Below are 22318 nucleotides of genomic sequence, written 5' to 3'. Positions count from 1 at the left end.
AAGTGGGTATTATCTACATGTGTGGGTGTTCTTGCATCTATCCACTCTCTTCTTATCAGCTGGACGCTTCACTCTCCACTCTAGTCCTCTGTGGCTGTGTCACTGACTCTGAGCCCATGAGTCCCCAGGTCTTGCCACACTGCTGGCCGACCAGGTCTCTACTCTCTCCTCATTTGATTTCTTGACTGCAGTGCCCATGAGTGTTGATTGTGGATCCAAGCAAAATGAAGTCATTGACAACTTCAGTCTTTTTTCCTTTTATCATGATATTTATTTATTGGCCCAGTTGTGAAGACTTAAAAATTTTTTTTTCATTGAGTTGCAATCATACTGAAGGTTGTGGTCTTTGATCTTCATCAGCAAGTATTTCAAGTCCTCTTTACTTCCAGCAAACAAGGTTGTGTCATCTGCTTATCACAGGTTGATAATGAGTCTTCATTTAATACTGATAGCATATTCTCCTTTATATCAAGATTTTCACACTCTTTGTTCAGCATACAGACTGAATAAGTATGGAGAAAGGATACCACTCTGACACACTTTTCCTAGTTTTAAGCCATTCCAGGTGACTCTTTGTTTTGTTTGACTGTCTGCCTCTTGGTGTATGTACAGGTTTCTCAGGAGCACAATTAAACATTCTGGAATTCTCATTCTTCATCATGTTATCTATAGTTTGTATGACCCAAGTAGGTGAATGCCTTTGCATAGTCAATAAAGTACAAGTAAACTTCTTTCTGGTGTTCTCTGTTTTCAGCCAAAATCCTTCTCACATCAGCAATGATAGCCCTCATTCTATATCCTCTCCTGAATCCTGGTTGAATTTCTGGCAGCTCCCTGTAGATGCCCTGCTGTAACCATTTAAAAATTATCTTCAGCAAAAATGTACTTGCATGTGATATTAATGTTATTGTTGAATGATTTCTGCACTGCTGAGTCACCTTTCTTTGGAAGGGGCAAAAGTATGGATCTCAGTTGGTCAGGTAGCTGGTCTTTCAAAATTCTTAGCATAGACAAGTGTGAGCCTCCAGCACTACATCAGTTTCTTGAAACATTTGTTTGTATTCTGTCAATTCCCGGAGTCTTGTTTTTCACCAGTCCTTTCAGTGCAGCTTGGACTTCTTCCTTAAATACTATCAGTTCTTGATAATATGGTATCTCTTGAAATGGTTAAACATAGACCAAGTCTTTTTGGTACAGTGAATGTTTCTATTCCTTCAATCTTCTTTTCATGCTTCCTGTGTCATTCAGTATTTTTCCCACAGAATCCTTCAATATTGAAAGTTGAAGGTTCAACGTTTTCTTTAGTTCTTTCAGCATGCAAAATGCTGAGCATTTTCTTTCCATTTTCTAACTCCAGGTCTTAGCAAATTTCATTATAATACTTGGTTTTTTTGAGCTGTCCTTTAAAATTCTGTGTTCAGCTCTTTTACTTCATCATTTTTTCTTGTTGTTTTAGCTTTTCGTATGTTCAAAAGTAAGTTCCAGAGTCTCTTCTGACATCCATCTTGATCTCCCCCCCCTTTCTGGTCTTTTTAATGACCCTTTGCTTTCTTCATGTATGATGTTCTTGATGTCATGCCATTATTACTTTAATCATTAATGTCTAATTCATCGTATCTGTTCTTAAGATGGTTTCTAATTTCAGGTGGTATAAACTCACATGTCTTATTTTTGACTATTTTTGACTTGTCTTAATTTTCTTTAGCTTCAGCATGAGCTTGCATATAAATATTTGATGTTCTGTTTCATAGTTGGCTCCCAGCTTTGCTTTGACTGATGATATTGAGCTTCTCTCCATCATCTGTTTTCATAGATGCAGTCAATTTGACTCCTGTGTGCTCCATTTGGTGAGGCCCATAGTTATAGCTGCCATTTATGTTGTAGGAAAAAGTATTTGCAATGAAATAGTCCTTTGTCTTGCAGAATTCTATCACTGGATCTCCAGCATAGCTTCTATCACCAAGATCAGATAGTCAACTACTGTTCCTTCACCTGTTTCCAACTTTTGCAATCCAACTATAAATGCATTTCATTGCATCATCATTGGCTTAGTGGTTGTTTAGTGCACAAATTTGAATAATAGTTATACTAACTGGTCTTCCTTGTAAGTATATAGATATTACCCTATCACAGACAGCATTATACTTCAAGATAAAACTTGAAATGCTCCTTTTGATGATGAATGCAACATGACTCCTCTTGAATCTGTTCACTGCTTGGTATCATAGGATTATCTGAATCAAAATGATCAATACCAGTCCATTTCAGTTCAGTAATGCCTAGGACATCAATTGTTAGGTGTTCCATTTTATTTTTGATGATTTCCAGTTTTCCTATTTTCATACTTGGTACATTCCATGTTCTGATTATTAATGCATGTTTACAGTGTTTTCATTAGCAAATGAAGGTACCCAAAGCTTTGCTGCATCCACACCATTAAGGTCAACTATACTTTGAGGAAGCAGCCCTTCCTCAGTCATATTTTGAGAGAGCACTGAATCATAACCACTAGACCACCAGGGAGCATCCCTCAGTCATAGTTTACCTTTCAATCTGAGGGATTCCTCTTCTAACACAATACCAGACGATGTTCTAAAGCAATTCATAAGGCTGTCAGTGGCTAACTTTTCAGAAGTGGTCTTCCTCTCCTTTTTCCTAGTCTGTCTTAGTTTGAAAGCACTACTGAAATCTGCCCACCACGGGTGACTCTGGTGCTATTTCAAATAACACTGGTATTGTTCCACACACAAACCATCACAATATGACAAACTGAAAGACAAATGGTAGAAAACACCCTTTTAAAAACTGCTAAAAAGTAAAGATGTCATTTGGAGGATTAAGAAGTGTATTTTCAATGGCCTCATCTACATGTGAAGGCTGGACAATGAGTAAGGAAGACTGAAGAAGAACTGATGCCTTTGAATATGGTGCTAGTGAAGAACACACATATTTCTGTTGAAAGAACAGGCAGAATGATCCTAATAAGGTAGATAGCTAGACTTTATCTCATGTACTTTGGCTATGAAGAAGGATATTTTACTTGGTAGAGGGTCATCAAAAAAGAAGTCCCTGAGTGAAAAAGAAAATTAACACAGTAGCTGCAACAATGAGTTCATAAACAGCAACCAACGATTATCAGAGTAGCATAGGGCCAAGCAGTGTTTCCTTCTGTTGTCCACAGTGTTGCTGTAAGCGATAACTGACTTCATTGACCGAACACCAAAAAGTAGGGAAATACAATGCTTTGTTTCTTGGCTAAATCTTAAGGTCCCTGTTATATGCTGTCAACATTTAGGTAGGTACAACAGGTCTTTACACTAAGTTGCATTTCTGTTTGTATTCTCTTGTTTAGGTCAGTTATGTAAAAGTTGCCTTTTGCTGGACAAGTAAGCTTTTCAAGATAAGTGCTATGATCCATGTTAATGATTCTGAAATGAATGATTTGAAAAGTTCTTTTAAAAATTGTTGATAAAAGCAACAAATAATAATGGCAGGGGCAAAGAATTTGCCTTGTATTTAAAAAATAATCTATTTTAATAATGCCTTTATTCATGTACTGATTGAACGCTACTGATCTATACAAATAAATACCAAGAAAGTATTTATTTATGATAAATAAATTGCTATATTAGAAGAGTCAGTCTCCTTGGAATCAGAAGAGGTTTTCCACAAGGTCTATTGCTGCTGAGAGGTTGTGAGCTTTGTAAATTTTTCAGAACTTAGGTTCATATTGTTCACAGTCATGCCTTTTCCCAATTACCCTGCACCCTGGGATATCAGAGTTATTGTTAAACAGATCATTAAAAATGACAAATCAGGCCCTTATACTTGACTAAACCAGACCTGAGTGTAAATTAGGTGCTTTGGGATAGATGAGGTAAGTCAAAAGTATAGCTATAAAATCATAGAAACTGTATTAAACAAAAAAATCACAATGTGAAGATATTATTTCTCAAAATATCATCAACCTAGTTCTGTACACTTCCATCTTTCTAACCCTTCCCTGAAGAATGATGTGCTATTCAATTTGTATCTTGTCAAAACAGCAGTTTTGCCTTCTATGAAGGGCACAAAACTTTTTAGTATGGGACAAAAAGTAGTCTGAACGGTCAAGATCAGGGTTGTAGGGTGAATGAGGTAAAGTTTCCCACTGAAATTCTCCTAGGACAATCCTCAAAGAATGAGCAGGTGCACTGTTGTCATGATGGAAAAAAATTCCTCGGCACAACTTTCCTGACCTTTTCTTCACCAATACAACTTTCAATTTCCTTAAAATTCATTCATAATAAGTCCTCGTGATACTTCTATGTCTTCTGAGAAAAACCCTCAATATGACCCCTATGGAATTCCCAAAGCCACTTGCCATAGTAACCTTCTGGGCTGTCCTCTCTGCCTGAAACTTAACTGGCCTAGCCGATTCCCTCAGAAACCACGGTTCTGATTACACGATTTTTGAAGACATCCTAACAAGACTAAGACAAGTGCATTATTGAAAACTTGTATGCAGTCATCCACAGATAGCAGAGACATGTCTAAACCTGTTTTGTTTGGACTAAACACATGCATGTGTGAAATAGAACACTAGTAGCAGTATTCTTTTTTAAAAAACTTTTTATTATGAATTGAGTGAAGGTTTACAGAGTAGATCATGTTTTATATTCAAAAACTCATACACATTGCTTCATTAAAATGATTGCAATCCCCTCCATGTACCATCAGTTAACAGTACTTCCCTCGATGTACTTTAACTTTTACATTCCTTCTTATGCCTCCTGCTTCCTTCGTCTTTCCTCTGCCCACCTCCCTCTTCTTGTTAACATATATCTCCTCTACCCTGAGAATAATTCTCCCTCCTTCCCACTCCACGTAACCATCATAGAACATTTCTTTCATCAAGAAAAACTTTCATAACTTTTTACAATAGTTGTCTCAAATAATATTTGTTCTTTTGTGACTGACTAATTTCACTCAATATAATGTCCTTCAGGTTCATCCATATTGTGAGGTATTTTGCAGATTTTTATTCTTCAACAACACATAGTATTCCATTGTGTGTTTATACCAAAGTTTAATAATCATTCTTCTGCTGATGAGCATTTAGGTTTACCTTTTTGCTATTGTGAATAATGCTGCAATAAACATGAGTGTGCATATTATCTATCTGTGTCACAGCTCTTATTTCTTTAGCATATATAATAAGTAGAGGGAGTTCTGGGTCATATGGTATTTCTATTTTTAACTTTTTGAGAAAAGCGCCATACCATTTTCCACACTGGTTGCACCATTTTATAGTTCTAGCAGCAGTGTAGGAGGGTCAGCAATATTTTTATCTTACATTCATACACCCTCTCTTTTGCAGTTAAGGTAATTTATTAATCTTGGTCATAATCTGAACTGGTGGCTAAAAAGTTATAAAGAGTTTGTCACTACTGATAGGGCGATATGCTTTCAGAACTCCTTTTTACCAATTTGGTGCTAGTCAGATTAATGCACATTTGTATCTAGGCTTTATTTTAATGAATATATGTACTTTAAAGAAAAAGTTTCACATAAAGAAACAGCAGCAAAGGGTTAAGAAAATTCATATGGAAAATATCATTTGCCCTTATTTTAAAAAACCATCAACCACTCTGATTTTTACTGAAGTTTAAAATAGAAGACATATTTCTGAAACCTTAAGCACTTACAGCCTTAATATGCTTAAATTTTAGGAATCAGTTAATATTAAGTGGTATTGTGTACAAGATATTCTGCTAATTAATTTATCCAAATCTTACACTGTTCTTGCCTTAATAAGCTTGAATATAGAAAATACATAAGAAAATATAACCAGGAAATTTCTTTAGATAGAGAATTTTGATCTACCAAGGTCAATAATGATGCTATCTAAAACAGTACTTTGGTAAGCAGTGTTCATAAAATATTACACATATTTCAGAAACCAAATAGGACAACCTAAGACAGGTAAAATCTGCTTTTACCTCAACATTGATTCATTTAGAAAGTAGCTCTGGAGTCTACACTTTAAACACAGAAGCTAGCATATCTGGTTATTAGATTATAAATACAATGCCTACATTATTAAAAAGTTCATTTTCTCTAAACATCTAATTTGCTTCTTAAAAAGTTGCTCACGTAACCCTGAGTTTTCAGTTATATCACAGACTTTAAAAGTTAAAGCTCAAAATAATTCAGAGTTTGAAACTAATTTTTGAAAGCCCAAAGCAGAAGAAACAAAACTGTCTCTTACTTTTGAACTAAATAGCTTAATACGTAAGAAAACAAATCTTTACCAGATTATGAAGAAAGCAAGATTTTGAAATAATTTTTCTTCCTTAATTAAAAGTATTTTGTAAATAATCCTGTGCATTCTTCATAAGGACTACCAACAACATTTTATGTTGGGTAAAATAAAGAATACAGGTTTCTCTCCTGAAATATCTAAGGTCAAGGGTAGGTAACTATTATGTTTATTTTCATATAAATGACAGAACTTCTCAACTATGTCCAAATCTTTTGGAACTGTAGAAGAGGCAACCAAGTAAGGAAGTACCAAGTAAGGAAGATTCTTGAATTTTGGGCTGTATTATGCCAAAATTCACATTATATGCCACCTTATCTGGAAGGGAATTTATTTTTCATCTTACTATCTTGGCTTCTAAGGAGCTGTGGTAGTTCAGTGGTTACAAGTCAGGCTGCTAACCTCAAGGTCAACAGTCTGAAACTACAAACCATTCCACAGGAAAAAGATAAGGCTTTTTGCTCCTGTAAAGATTTACAGCCTCAGAAACTCTATACAGAGTTGCTATGAGTTGGAACCAACTCCATGGTACACCACCCACCACCCTGCCTCTAAAATGTTTATTTTCTCCACTTTAAATAAGCAGTACAAGTGACTAAATAATTTTTTCACATGAAATAGCCTAGCATGGGCTTTTGCTAGGTTTTATAAAATTAACTTCTTTTCTGCCTTCCATTTCAAATTCAAATAAACTCTGATGAAGTAAACTACTTTCAAACAATGTAAACAGATATTCGATAATAGCAAGTTACATTACAGAGAACTTCTAATACACTGTAGCCTGTTTAAAGGACATCTAAGTTTACAAATGGTACAAACTAGATCCTTGATTCAGTCCCTGAACATTCTCCAATTTGCCTTCCTTTAAAGTAGTGGAGTCCTGGTGTGTCACTGTAGGATAAACACTTGCTAACCACAAGGTCAGTGATTCAAACCCACCACCCACTCCACAGAACCCTTATATAAAGTTGTTGTTTTGTTGTTTAACGCCGTTGAGGCAGTTCCAACCCATAGCGACCCTGTATAGGGTTTCTGAGCTTGAACCGCCGACCTTTTGGTTCAAATGACTTTGCAGTCTAGCGCATTACCCCACAGCGCCACACCAGAACTCAATGAGTCAAAACTGACTTCACATCACTTAATAACAACAAAGCAGTGGAACATATCTGAAATTGGAGATGGCTTATGCACTGATTATTACCTGAACTCTAAATGTACTAATGTTTATATGGCATCTGGTCAACATCAAGAACTGTTTGTTGTATGCAGGCATGTTGTCCAGGGTCAAGTCACAAACATATTTACCTAGCATGACTCTGGACTTGGGGTATCTACTTTCCCATGCTATGAGGCTGTGTTGTTGTTGACAAGTGCCATCGAGTTGGTTCCAACTCATAGCTACCTTGCAAAGGGCTGTACTCTATAATAATTTGTTATTTGATGAAGAACTAAAACTACTTTACAAAAAGAATAGAATAAATGTTGTTGTTGCTAGGTGCCACTGAGTTAGCACTAACTTATAGTGACCTTATAAAAGCACAACAGAATGAACACTGCCTGGTCCTGTGCCAATCTCACAATTGTTGCTAATCTTGAGCCCACTACTACTGCAGCTGTGCCAACCCCATATAGTTGGGGGTTTTCCTCTTTCTCCAACCCCTCCACTTTACCAAACATGATATTCTTCTTCAGGGACTATACTTCTTCCAACACAGATTGGTTTGTTCTTTTGGCAGACCATGGTACTTTTAGTATTCTTCTCCAACACCACAACTCAAATTAATCAATTCTTTCATGGTCTTACTAATTCACTGTCCAACTTTCACATTCTTTGGAGGTTACTGAAAATATTATGGCTTGGGTCAGATGCACTTTAGTCCTCAAAGTGACATCTTTGCTCTGAAACACTTTAAAGAGGTCTTGTGCAGAAAATCTGCCCAAATCAATACGTCGTTTAATTTCTTGACTGCTGCTTTTCATGAGTATTGATGGCTGATCCGAGCAAAATGAAGGGTTTTTTTGTTAAGTTTTTACTGTGAACTGAGTGAAAGTTTACAGGGTGGATCACAGTTTTACATTCAACAAATCATACAACTTGTTTCATCACAATGATTACAATCCCCTCCATGTACCATCAGTTAATAGTATTTCTCTCTATTCACTTTAACTTTAAACAACAACAACAAAAACCCAAAACACTCAGGCATATATAATAACTTACACCACCAAAGGGCACATTCTGCAAGTCTGCCTCATGGCCGCTATTTCTCAGTTTCTCTCTTCCCAGGAATCTATAGAGTCCTCAGCTGTTTGCCCTCTTCATGTCCTCATCTCTGCCTCCATCTCTGGTGTCACTGCTTCTCTGGATAAGATCCTGCAATCTGCTTGTGCTCTTCTCCCTTGATGGTCTTAGGGTCCTTTGTTTCTGAACTGTAATATTAACTGCTCTCCCATTTTTGTTACAAAACTTCTACCTTTACAATTGTGACAGTCACAATTAGTCATGATAACAATTATTCACTATTGAATCATAAGAATCTTATCCCCATCTCTTTTAACCAGACCCATCTAGACAAGATGTAAACTTCAGTGGGGACTCTTTCTTCCCCCCATACTCTTAAACTAAACTCCCTCTTGAAACCTTGTAAGCCAGTCACTTTGTGCCTTTATCGCCCCCTCATTTTAGGTAGCCAATGTCTAAGTTGCCTGTCCGTATCTACCCTGTGTACAGAGGGGATAGCATTGATATTTGGTGTGAAGACTCCTTCCCTCTCTGTTGGTATTTAGAGTTACTATCTCCATGAGTATAGGTCAGGTTCATCAAAATGTAGCAATTAACCCTTGTTTCCTTTATCAAAAAACATTTTTATTTTTATTTTTTATCTTCCTCTAGTTGAGTTCTGATTATCAAGCCATCGAGGCTAGGTCAACTGGATACTATCTGCAAGTCTGGGTGTTCTTGTGCATCTCCCCTCACTTCTTATCAGCTGGATGCTTCACTCTCAGCTCTAGCCCTTTGTGGCTATGCACTTGTCCATGGGCTCAGAAGTCCCTAAGTCTCACCACACACTGGACCAACCAGCCCTTCCTCTTCTATCATCTCCAGGTCAACAGGAGTCAATGGACCGTGGCTGAACTCAGCCCATTTCTTCATTGCTGCATTTCCCCCTCTTTCACTCACCAGTAGACCAATGTGGTCGCCAGCAAGTTTACATACCTGCTCATATGTTCCCTTTGAGTTTCAGTCTTAGAGAGGGGCTTGTCCTGAAGGAACTTGATTGCTTGCCTTGATGGCTTCCCAGCGAACAGCTTGCTTATTCTTGCAGTAGGCTGTCATACTGACATTTTTGTTTAGGGTTTTTCCTGATGATCTTTCTTTAAAGATATATCTTCTGCTGCTCTAGCTGTTCCAGGATGGTCTGCTTGTCCATTCTAGTGGGAATGTCCCACCTCAGAAGGTTCTGGATGGGGCTCAGTATTCCACCTAATGTCCTATACACTACAAAGGCTCCGCAAGAGGCCTATTTCACTGGGTAAGTTCTAGAACCACTTTTACGTATTCCCATCAGTTATAGGCTGAAGACAGGCTTACAAGATTTCTGTAATCATGTTTCCTGACATTTGCAAAATGAAGTTTTTGACAACTAACATTTTTTCTCCATTTATCTGGATGTTGTTTACTGGTCCAGTGGGGAGGATTTTTGTCTTTTTTACATTGGGTGCAACCCATACTGAAGGCTGTGGTGTTTGATCTTCGTCAGTAAGTATTTTAAGTCCTCTTCACTTTCAGCAAACAAGGTTGTATCATCTGCATATTTCAGGTTGTTAATGAGTCTTCCTCCAATCCTGATGCCACATTTTTCTTCATATAATTCAGCTTCTCATATTATGTGCTCAGTATACAGACTGAATTAGTATGGTTAAAAAAAAATACAACCCTAGAACACATTTTTCCTAATTTTAAACCATTCAGTATTCCCTTGCTCTGTTTGAACACTTGTCTCTTAGTCTATGTATAGGTTCCTCATGAGCACAATTAAGTGTTCCAGATTACTCATTCTCTGGCATGCTGTCCATAACGTGTTATGATCCACATAATCCTCTTCTGAATCTGTTCCACATCCTCCTTCTGAATCCAGCTTGAACCTCTGGCAGTTCTCTGTCAACGCACATTTGCAGCCATTTTTGGACTGTCTTTGGCAAAATTTTACTTATATGAGCTATTAATGATACTATCCAATGACTTCCGCATTCCACTGAGTCAGTGTCTTCAATGCTGCATCTCTGTTGGAAGATTTCAATTTGCATTCCATCAATTCCTGGAACCTTGCTCTTTACCGATGCCTTCAATGCATCTTGGACTTTTTCCTTCGGTATCATTGGCTCTTGATCATATGTTACTTCTTCAAATAGTTGAACAGCAACCATTTCTTTTTGTTACGGTGACTCTCTATATTCCTTCTGCATCATTCAATATTTTGCCCACAGATTTCTTCAATACTGCAAGTCAAGGATTGAATGTTTTCTTCAGTATCCTCAACTGAGAAATGTTGAGCATGTGCTTCCCTTTTAGTTTTCTAACTCCAGGTCTCTACACATTTTGTTATAATATTTGTCTTTGTCTTCTTGAACTGTGTTTTGAAATTTTCTATTTAGTTCTTTTACCTCCGGCACTTAACAACAACAACATAGATCATCATATAGAATAAATGTTGTTGTTAAGTGCCATCAAGTTGGTTCCAATCCATAGTGACCCTGTACAGGGTTTCCAAGGAGCTGGCTGGTGAATTTGAACCACCGGCCTTGTGTTTCAAACCGACCTTGTAGTCTAGCTCATTAACCCATAGTACTACACCAGGATTCCATATAATAAATAGCTACCTTCAAAGAAATTAAGTTAGGATACAGTACCACATACCCATTTTGCAATGCCTTTTGGAAAATTGGAAATATTTGGAAAATATTCTCAGCTGACATTCCAGAGAGTTGCTTCTTTCATGTCTATCCACCTCTTATTGAAAATACTTTCCTTATATCTAATAGGTAGCAAATATTATGAGTCTGAGATAATATATTTTCTTATAATCAAAACCTTCTCCCTGTAACTGTTTCTCTGAAAGAAGCAATGTATGATGATGGAAAACTGTAACTCATTTGACAAAAATGTGTTTATGTGCAACTTTTCAGGAACATAGCTCTTTTGCTAAAGCAAAGAACATCTGTATTTACAACACAGATCTGAAACACCTACATGTTTTTCTATATAACAAAGGGTGTTTGTCTAGGTTGAAACAATGTTTTATCTTTGTATTTGGGTATGAATTTATAAGTAGGTCATTCTGGATGTTTAGCCAGAAGGACATTCAGACACTAACTTTGTTTTAGGGAAAATAGTGAAGTGTAACAACATAAAATATCATTTCAGTCTTTCCAAATTTGCACACGCACACAACATTACCATCAGAAGTCTTCTTCAATTCAGTCTTCAGTTTTTCCTGTTCTTCTACTAGTTTTTTATTTTCTGTTTCCAACATATGATGATCTCCCTTGCCATAGGTTTTCAATATCTATCACAATAGAGAATTAAAGAAGTAAGCATAAAATGCAGCAGCCAGGCACTCTTACAGGAAATGAGCTAAGTATTCTATTTGAAATTATTGGTATTTATTTTATTCTTTGTCCTTTTCAGTATTTTATAATTATGTACAATGCACTTTTGTGATCAGACACTTAATATGTGGATCATATACACAAGAGATTTAGTCTTACTAGGGTTGAAATCTCTTCAGTGAAAATAAAAATTTTCTTGGCTGGGCTACAATTAAAATGATATTTTATAAAGTATTTAAGTAAATAATGTGAATCTCTCTTTAAAATTAAGTGTATGGTATAAATAATCTACAGGGAGAGGGAGGGAAACTAAGACCCAAGATGATACTTATTAGCATATAATTTCATTCCAATTGCTGAACTGCCTACTCATATTTATATAGACAAAACTCACAAAATAACTTAACAATATCAGGATGGAGGCAACTAAGTGAAAAAATGATAGATCCATTTCTATACTTGGAAATTATATCTGATTTTCACTGAATAGTCTCCAAATTACTTTTATTCAGTTAATCCTTTATAAAATTCTTTATATTTTAAAACCTATTTTGAGTTTTTAAAATGTTTTATTTTATGCTTGTAGTTTATCATTTCAAGGCAAGAAAATTTGAAATCTGAATTTTTGTTGTTGAGTCGGTTTTGAAAAGCAAAACGAAAGAAAAACCTGGAACTGAAATGTCATAATCTATAAATCTGGACGGAAATCATTGTTGCTAAAAGAATTAAGAAACGAACCCATTAAAAATTTAAGAATTTTGTATAGGATTTTAAGTTACCAAGAAAGATAAATTAGATTGATGCTGAAAAAAACAGTATTTATTTGATTGACTAAATAAAGTGGCATCAACTTGATACTGAGAGTTTCCATATGGTTGTTGTTAGGTGCTTTCGAGTCACTTCTGACTCACAATTAACCTATGCCAAACAAAATGAGACACTGCCCGGTCCTGCGCCATCCTCACAATTGTTGTTATGTTTGAGTCCATTGTTGCTACTAAAGTGTTCTTCCATCCCCTTAGGGTCTTCCTTTTTGCAAGCATGGTGTTATTCTCCAGGGACTGGTACCTCCTAATGACATGTCCAAAGAATGAGAGAAAAATGTTTGCTGTCCTCACTTCTAAGAAGCATTCAGACTATACTTCTGAGATTTTTTTTTTTGCTTCTTTTGCAGGCCATGATGCTTTCAATATACCTTGCCAATACCATAATTCAAATGCAATGATTCTTTTATGGTGTTTCTTAATTCACTGTCCGACCTTCACATGAGGTGATTCAAAATACTATAGTTTGAGTCAGGCATACCTTAGTCCTCAAACTGACATTTTGCTCTTGCATACTTTAAAGAGGTCTTGTGTAGTGGATTTGCCTAATCCAATATATCACTTGATTTTTTGGGTGCTGCTTCCATTGAGTGCTGATTGTGGATACAAATTTGATTCACGAAGCTCCTTGTTGAGGTACTGTGGAACATTTTTGACTTATGTTCAGCAAAATTTTACTTGCATATATTAACGATACTGTTAGATGATTTTTGCATTCTATTAGATTACCTTTCTTTGGAGTGGGCACAGAAACAGATCTCTTCCAGCTGGTTGGAAGGTAGCTGTCTTCCAAAGTTTCTGGCATTGTGCAGTGAGCACCTCCAGCACGGCATCAATTTGTTGAAACATTTCAACTTGTAGTCCACCAAATCTGGGATCCACAAGTCGTCTGTCAGTTTGTGACAGACTGTGGTGGTTTGCATGTTGCTGCGATTCTGGAAGCTATGCCATGGATATTTTAAATACCAGCAGGGGCACCCATGGTGGACAGGTTTCAGCTTAGCTTCTAGACTAAGACAAACTTTGGACTATTTCCAAATATTCACTCACTGAAAACCTTTTGAATATAAGTGGAACACTGTCAGCACCAGAACACTGAAAACTGAAACATGATAAAGAGCACCAGAATATTATCAGACACAGTTCCAGAAGATGAGCCCCTCAGATTAGAAGGCACTCAAAATATGACTGGTGAAGAGCTGTCTCCTGAAAGCAGAGCTGACCAGGAAGCCACTGGGACCTTCATGTGTTAATAGGGAACAACTCAAAATGAAGAGAAGCAGCTGTCAAGATTCATTAATAATGGGAATGTGGAATGTACGAAGTATGAGTCTAGGAAAATTGGGAATTGTCAAAAATGAAATGGAACAATTAAACATTGATATCCTAGGCATTAGTGAGTTGAAATGGATTGGTGTTGGCCATTTTGAATATGACAATCACATGGTTTAATATGCTGGGAATGCCAAATTGAAGAGGAATGATATTGTGTTCATCATCAAAAAGAATATATCAAGATTTGTCTTGAATTACAATGCTGTCTGTGATGGGATAATATCCATATGCCTACAAGAAGACCAGTTAATACAGGTATTATTCAAATTTACACACCAACCACTATAGCCAGTGATGATGAAATCAAAGAATTCTACCATTTTTTTCATTCTGAAATTTATCAAACATACAATTGAGATTTATTGATAATTACTAGTGATTGGAATGCATAGTTAGGAAACAAAGAGGAAGGACGAGTAGTCGGAAAATATGGCCTTGGTGATAGAAATGACGCTGGAAATCACATGATAGAATTTTGCAAGATCAATGACTTCTTCATTGCAAATAGCTTTTTTAAACAACATGAAAGGCATGTGCCTCACCTGATGGAATATACAGAAATCAAACTGACTACATCTGTGTAAAGAAATGGTAAGAAAGCTCTATATCATCACCCAAAACAATGCCAGGGGCAGACTGTGGAACAGATAATCAATTGCTCATATGCAAGTTCAGACTGAAGCTGAAGAAAATTAAAACATGTGCACAACAGTCAAAATATGACACTGAACACATCTTACGTGAATTCAGAAACTACCAAAGAACAGATTTGATGCGTTAGACACTGAAGACTGAAGACCAGAAGAGTTTTGGGATGACATCAAGATCATCATACAGTAAGAAAGCAAAAGGTCATAAGAAGACAGGAAAGATAGAAAAGGCCAAAATAGATGTCAAAAGAGAGTCTAGAACTTACTTTCCAGCACAGAGATGCTAAAGCAAATGAAGAAATGAGGAGGTACAAGAGCTGAACAGAAAGTTTCAAAAGTCAGCTCAAGAAGACAGAGGCAAATATTATAATGAAATGTGCAAAGATCTGGAGTTAGAAAACCGAAAGGGAAGAAAATACTCAGCATTCCTCAAGCTGAGGAAACTGAAGAAAAATCCAAGCCTTGACTTGAAATCCTGAAGGATTCTATAGGCAAAATACTGAAAGATGCAGAAAGATGAAAGGAATACAACAGTTACTGTATTAAAAAGAAATGGCCAATATTAACTATTTAAAAAGATACCATATGATTAAGAACCAGTGATATTGAAGGAAGAAGTCCAAGGTGTACTGAAGACATTGGCAAAGAACAAGGCAGAGGGAATTGATGGAATATGAATTGAAATCTTTCAACAAACTGATATGGCACTGGAGGCACTCACTTATCTATGCCAAGAAACTTGGAAGACAAATAACTGGCCAACTGATTGGAAGAGATCCATATTTGTCCTCATTTAAAAGAGAGTTGATCCAATGGAATGCAGAAATCCATGAATAGTATTATCAATATTGCATGCAAGTAAAATCTTGCTAAAAAGAATACAAATATAGCTGCAAGCATACACTGACAGAACATCCAAAGGTTCAAACTGAATTCAGAAGAGGTGTGGAATGAGGGTTATCTCTGCTGATGTTAGATGAATCTTGGCTGAAAGCAGAGAACACCAGAAAGATGTTTGCCTGTGCTTTATTGATTACACAAAGGTTTCTGATTGTGTGGATCATGACAATCTATGGACAACACTGTGGAAATATCAGTATTCTAGAACACTTAATTATGCTCATGAAGAACCTGTACATAGACCAATAGGTAGTTGTTTGAACAAAATGGTTTAAAATTAGGAAAGGTAGGTGCCAGGGTTGCATTCTTTCACCATATTTATTCAATCTGTAGGCGGAGCACTTTATTTGAGAAGCTGGATTATATGAAGAAAAACGTGGCATCAGTATTAGAGGAAGACTTATTAACAACCTGCAAAATGCAGATGATACAACCTTGCTTACTGAAATTGAGGAGGATTCAAAATACTTACTGATGAAGATCAAAGACCAAACAAAGCCTTAGGCATGAGTTGCATCTCAATGTAAAGAAAACTAAAATCCTCACCATTAGACCAATAACAACATCAAGATAAATGGAGAAAAGACTTAGGTTGTCAAAAGATTTCATATTGCTCAGATCAACCATCAACACTCATGGAAGCAGAACTCTAACAATGTATTCCATTAGGCAAATCTGCTGTAGAAGACCTCTTTAAAATATTCAAGAGCAAAGATTTTTTTTTTTTTTTTTTTTGAGGACTAAGATGTACCCAACAACGTTGTTGAGTGCCATCGAGTCAGGTCTGATTCATAGAGAATTTGTATAGGGTTTCCTAGGAGCGACTGGTGAATTTGAACCACTGACCTTGAGATCCAGTGCATTATCCCACAGTGCTATACCAGTAGTCCCTGTAGTTGTATAACAGCAATAGGATATTTCAATACCCTGGTTTCAATAAAGGGGTCTTCGTGTAATGTTGTGGGTCGATGTGCTGGACTGCAAAGTTAGTTTGAACTGTAAGGTCGGTGGTTCAAGCTCACCAGTCACTCCTTGGAAACCCTATAAAGGGTCACTATGGGTCGGAACCAACTTGATGGCACTCAACGATGACAACAATTTTCAATAAGTGGAGCTCTGGTAGCGTGGATTATGAGTTGGGCTGCTAACTGAAAGGCCAGCAGTTTAAATTTAACAGCTGCTCCTCAGGAGAAAGGTGAGGCTTTCATCTCCTGTAAAGATGTAAAGCCTTAGGAATTCTAACAGAGGATCACTATGAATTGAAACCAACTTCACGGCACATAACAGTAACTGCTACCACCACTTTCAATAATCGATAGATAAACTAGAAAAAAGATCAGAAAAGAATGACTTCAATAACATTGTAGGATAAGCACTGGTAGACTAACTGAAAGGTTGGTGGTTCAAACCCACTTGTTGCTCCTTGGAAACCTTGTAAAGGATTGCTATGAATTAGAACCAACTGAATTACACTTATCAACAACACCATAAACCAACTTTACCTAATGGACACATATAGAACAGTCTACCAAACAACAGCAGAATACATACTTTTCTCATTTGCACATGGAACTATCTCCACAGCAGGCCATATGTTGGGACACAAAATAAGTACCAATAAGTTGAAAAACAATAGAAATCATACAAAAGATCTTCTCTGACACAACAAAATGAAGCTAAAATCAATAACAAAAAGAAAATTCTCAAATATGCAGAAGTAAAACAATATACCTTTAAACAACGAATGGACCAAAGAAGAAATCAAAGAAGACAAATTAGAAACTGCTTTGAGAGAAAGGAAAATGAAAATACAATTTACAGGATGTAGGGAAAGCTCAAAGGGAAGTTTATAAATGCTCGTATTCAAAATGAAACAAAAAATACACAATCAAATCAATAACCTAACTTTATATCATAAGGCACTAAAAAGAAAACTAAACTCAAAGCAAGCAGAAGAAAGGAAATAATAAAAATTACTGTGGAGATAAATAATAGAAAAACAGAAAAAATTAATGTAATCAAAAGTTGATTTGCTGAACACATCAGCAAAATGAAGAAACCTATAGGCTCCAAAAAAACAGAAGATGCAAATAACTAAGATTAGAAATGAAAACAGGTAACAATACCAACCTTATAGAAAATAAAAGGATTATACGAAAACACTACGAACAATTGTATGCCAAAAATCAAATAATTTAGATGAAATGGACAAATTCATAAAAATACACAAATTAACCAAAACTTACTCAAGAAGAAACAGAGCATAAGAGATTAGGAAATTTCATCAATAATAAAAACCCATCCAACAAAGAAAAGTTTAGGACCAGATGGCTTCACTGGTGAGTTCTATAAATCATTAAAAAGAAGAAGAAGAAGAAAAGAAAATCAATTTTGTTCACTCTTCCATAAAAACAAGATAAAAAACAAACACTTCCTAACACATCTTAAGAGGCCAGCATTGCCTTGATACCAACATAAGACAAAGATACCATTAAAAAACTACATTATCACTGTCCTTTATAAGAATATAGATGTAAAAACTATCAATACAATAATGCTAAACCAAATCTAATGGCACCATAAACAGATTATACACTGTGACAAAGTGGATTTGTCTCAGGAATACTTGAGTGTTGCAACATTAGAAAGACAAACAAAGAAATATACTATATTAACAGAACAAAGAAAAAACTCACATTATTATTTCAATTGATATAGAATAGTCATTTGATGAAATTCAATACCCTTTCATGAGAAAAACACTTAACAAACATGGAATATAATGGACCTTTCTTAAAGTGATAAAGGGCATTTATGAGAAACCTAAAATCATAATGGTGACTGAAAGTTTATTCCCTCATATCCAGGAAGAAGACAAGGATGAACACTTTTGTCATTGCTATTCAATATCATGGCGCTGTACAAGCACTTGACTGCAAGGTTGGTTCAAACTTACCAGATGCTCCTTGGAAACCCTATACAGGGTTGCTAAGAGTTGCAACTGACTTGATGGCATTTAACAACAACAACATTCAACACTGTGCTGGAAGTTCTAGCCAAAGCATCTAGGCAAGGATAAGAAATCAAAGATACTCAAATCAGCAAGGAAAATGTAAAATTGTCCCCTTTAGTGAATGACATGATCTTATACACAGAAGGCCCCAAGGAATTCACAAGAAAGATATTAGAGGTAATAAACAAATTCAGCAGAACTGCAAGTAAAAAGATCAACACACAAATATCAACTGTGTTTCTACACACTAGCAATGAACAATCTGAAAAGGAAATTACATAAACTATTCCATTAGCAACAGCATTCAAAATAATAAAATATCTAGAAATTAATTTAACCACAGAAGTGAAAGACTTGAATGTGGAAACGATTATACATTTCTGAAAGAAATTAAAGAAGATGAAACAAAATGGAAAGTTTCCAATGTTCATGAATTGGAAGACAGTATTTTTAAGGTGTTGATACTACCCAAAATGATGTACAGATTCAACAGAATTTATATCAAAATCTCAATAGCATTTGCTATAGAAATGAGAAAGTCACTTTGCAAGTTTATACAGAACTACAAGGGGTCTTTTGTTGTTGTTGTCAAGTGCTGCTGAGTCGGTTCTGACCCAAAAGGAGCAGCTGGTGAGCTTGAACTACCAACCTTGTGGTTCAAAGTGACTTTGCAGTTCAGCGCATCAGCCCACAGCACCACACCAGGACTCCACAGGGGATCTGTTGTTGTTGTTGTTAAGTGCCGTTGAGTCAGTTCCGACCCATAGCGACCCTGTACAGGGTTTCCGAGGGTGTAAATCTTTATGGGAATAGAAAGCCTCATCTTTCTCCGGCGGAGCGGCTGGTAGTTTCTAACCGTTGACCTTAAGGTTCGCAGCCCAATTCGTAACCACTAAGCTACCAGAGCTCCTTCCACAGGGGGTCTAGAAGAGGCAAAATAATCTTGAAAAGAAGAACAGAACTGTAGGATTATAAAGCTTCAAGAATTAGAACAGTTTGGTACTGGTAATAATAGGCACATATACCAAATGAAATAGAATTGAGAGTCCAGAAATAAACCCATACATCTATGCTCAATCATTTTCAATAAAGTAGTCAATGCTATTCAATAGAGAAAGAATAATCTCTTTAATAAACAGTGATGGGAGAACTAAATTTTTACTTGCAAAATGAATGAAATCAGCTCCATAACTCCCACCATATACAAAATTAACTAAGAAATGGATCAACCACAAAATATGAGCCAAACCCCTCAAAATTTTAGGGGCAAATCTGTATGACTTTGGATTCTTAGATACGACAGCAAAAAAAATTGGAAACAAAAGAAAAATTTTATCAAAATTAAAAACTTTGAAGAGGTCATTATCAAGTTAAAACACAATCCAGAGAACTGGAGAAAATATTCGTAAATCATATATATGTAAGGGTCTAGTAGTCAATATACAAAGAACTTTAAAACATGAGTAACTAAAATATTAAAAAAGTCAAATTTTAACACATGCTAAGGACATCAATGGAGTCCCGGTGTGGTGCTGTGGGTTAATGAGCCAGACTGCAAAGCCCTTTGAACTGCAAGGTCAGTGGGTCAAACTCACCAGCTGCTCTTTGGAAACCCTATACAGAGTTGCTGTGGGTCGGAACTGACTCCATGGCCCTTAACAACAAACTAACAACAACAAGGACTTCAATAGACATTTCTCTAAATAAGATACACACAAATGGCCAATAAGGCACATGAAAAGATGCTAATCATCATTAGTAATTTGCTGTTGTTAAGTGCAGTCAAGTCGGCTCTGGTTCTGACTCATAGCAACCTTGGTTCCTAAGGAGTGGCTGGTGAGTCTGAACCACTGATCTTGTGGTTCAAACCAACCTTGCAGTCCAGTCCATTAACCCACAAATCCACACCAGGATTCCATCATCAGTAATTAAGAAAATGCAAATCAAAACCATAATGAGATACCACTTTACTCCCACTGCTGTTGTTAAGTGGGTTGTTAAGTGCCATCAAGTGAGTTGTGACTCACAACGACCCTGTATAGCATTTCAGGGAGCAGCTGTTTGAGTTTGAACTGCCAACTTTGCAGTTAGCAGTCCAGTGCTCACCCTACATTGCCACACCAGGACTCTCATTAGGCTTGTTATTATTAAGGAAAAATAACAAGTGTTGGTTAGAATGTAGAGAAAATGGACTCTCAAACACGTTGGTGGCAAACTGAAAGGTTACAGCTCCTGTGGTAGACCTTGTGGGAGTTACTGAAAAGCTAATTGCCATCTCATCCCAAATTACCAAAACAATAGGCTTACCATAGTGGTGATATATGCCAACAAATTGGTTTCAACTCATAGCAACTCTGTGTAGGGTTTGCAAGAGTGGCTAATGGGTCTGAACTGCCAACCTTAAGTTAGCAGTCCAGTGCTTATCCTACAGTACCACACCAGAGTTCACAGAATTACTATGTTGTTGTTGTTAAGTACCATCAAGTCAATTCCAACTCATGGAGACCCTTTAAAGAGCTTCCAAGGAGCAACTGGGGGGTTTGAAAGGCTGACCTTGCAATTAGCATTCCAATGCTTAACCTACAGGGTTCACATCAGGACTCCTTGGGAAAAGGTCTTGGGAATTAACTGTTTAATAGGCAGAACAGCTACTCATTTTTTACTTTTGTTGCTCATGTTGAATGGGATTTCCTTTTGGAACAATAAAATGTTTTGAACAAGACAGAGGTAGCAGTTGCACAATATTATGAATATGCAAAATGATACTTAATTATTCACTTTAAAAGGATTAATTTTATGTTGTGAATTTAACCTGATTTTAACAAAAGCTAGCCTTTCGTAATTACTTCATTTCATGAACTGAATGGCAGAGGTGAAAGGGATTGTAAGTACTATCGAGAGACCATTTTGAAGTATAATATAGGAATGAACCCCCACCCATCTGTCAGTTTGTTGTACTATGATGACTTGTGTATTTCTGTAATGCTGAAGTAATACCACCAGTAGATCAAACTCAAGCAGGGATAACTGTGGTAGGCAGGTTTCAGCAAAGCTTACAGGTTAAGACAGACTAGGAAGAAAAGTATGGTGATTTACTTCCTAAAATTAGACAATGAAAATGTGTATCTATACAATATTTCCTCTTTTTGTAGTTTACTTAATTATTAATTGATATTTCTGGTTCCCTATTTTCAGTCCTGTAAGTTTGTTTTAAGGAGCGCTGGTAGCGTAGTAGTTACGAATCAGGCTGTGAACCGCAAGGTCAGCAGTTTGAAACTACCAGCTGTTCTGCACGAGAAAGATGAGGCTTTCTGCTCACGTAAAGATTTACAGCCTTGGACACCCTGTACAGGGTCACTGTAAGTTGGAACCGACTCCACGGCACATAACAACAAGAAGAAGTTTGTTTTTTGTTTTACTTTGGAGACTTCTACTGTGGCACTGTGGGTTAATGTGCCAGACTGCAAAGCTGTGTGAACTGCAAGGTTGGCAGTTCAAGCTCACCAACTGCTTCTCAGAAATCCTATACAGGGTCGCTGTTGGTTGGAACTGACTCGACGGCACTTAATAACAACAATATCTGGATTAAGTTTTGGTGTTATCATTATGTATGGTAAGTTCAGGTTATTGTCTGTTGTTTGTTTTCAGTCCAAAGAACACCTTTTAGGATATTTTGTAAATTCCT

The 22318-nt window shown here is 36.5% G+C and overlaps 1 protein-coding gene across 1 annotated transcript in view; it reads right to left on the bottom strand.

The window, feature by feature from the left end:
- The window catches only part of BCAP29 (B-cell receptor-associated protein 29), a 95534-nt gene that overhangs the window by 37673 nt on the left and 35543 nt on the right, over positions 1 to 22318 (bottom strand). The window contains exon 5 of the mRNA XM_006859351.1: positions 11760 to 11868. Within this exon, the coding sequence (XP_006859413.1) occupies positions 11760 to 11868 (109 nt within the window). The remainder of the gene's footprint in view (positions 1 to 11759; positions 11869 to 22318) is intronic.

The sequence above is a fragment of the Chrysochloris asiatica genome, unplaced genomic scaffold, assembly GCF_000296735.1.
Source record: "Chrysochloris asiatica unplaced genomic scaffold, ChrAsi1.0 scaffold00032, whole genome shotgun sequence".
Lineage (NCBI taxonomy): Eukaryota > Metazoa > Chordata > Mammalia > Afrosoricida > Chrysochloridae > Chrysochloris > Chrysochloris asiatica.
Note: the sequence above shows the minus strand (reverse complement) of the source record. Positions and strands in the feature narration are given on the sequence as shown.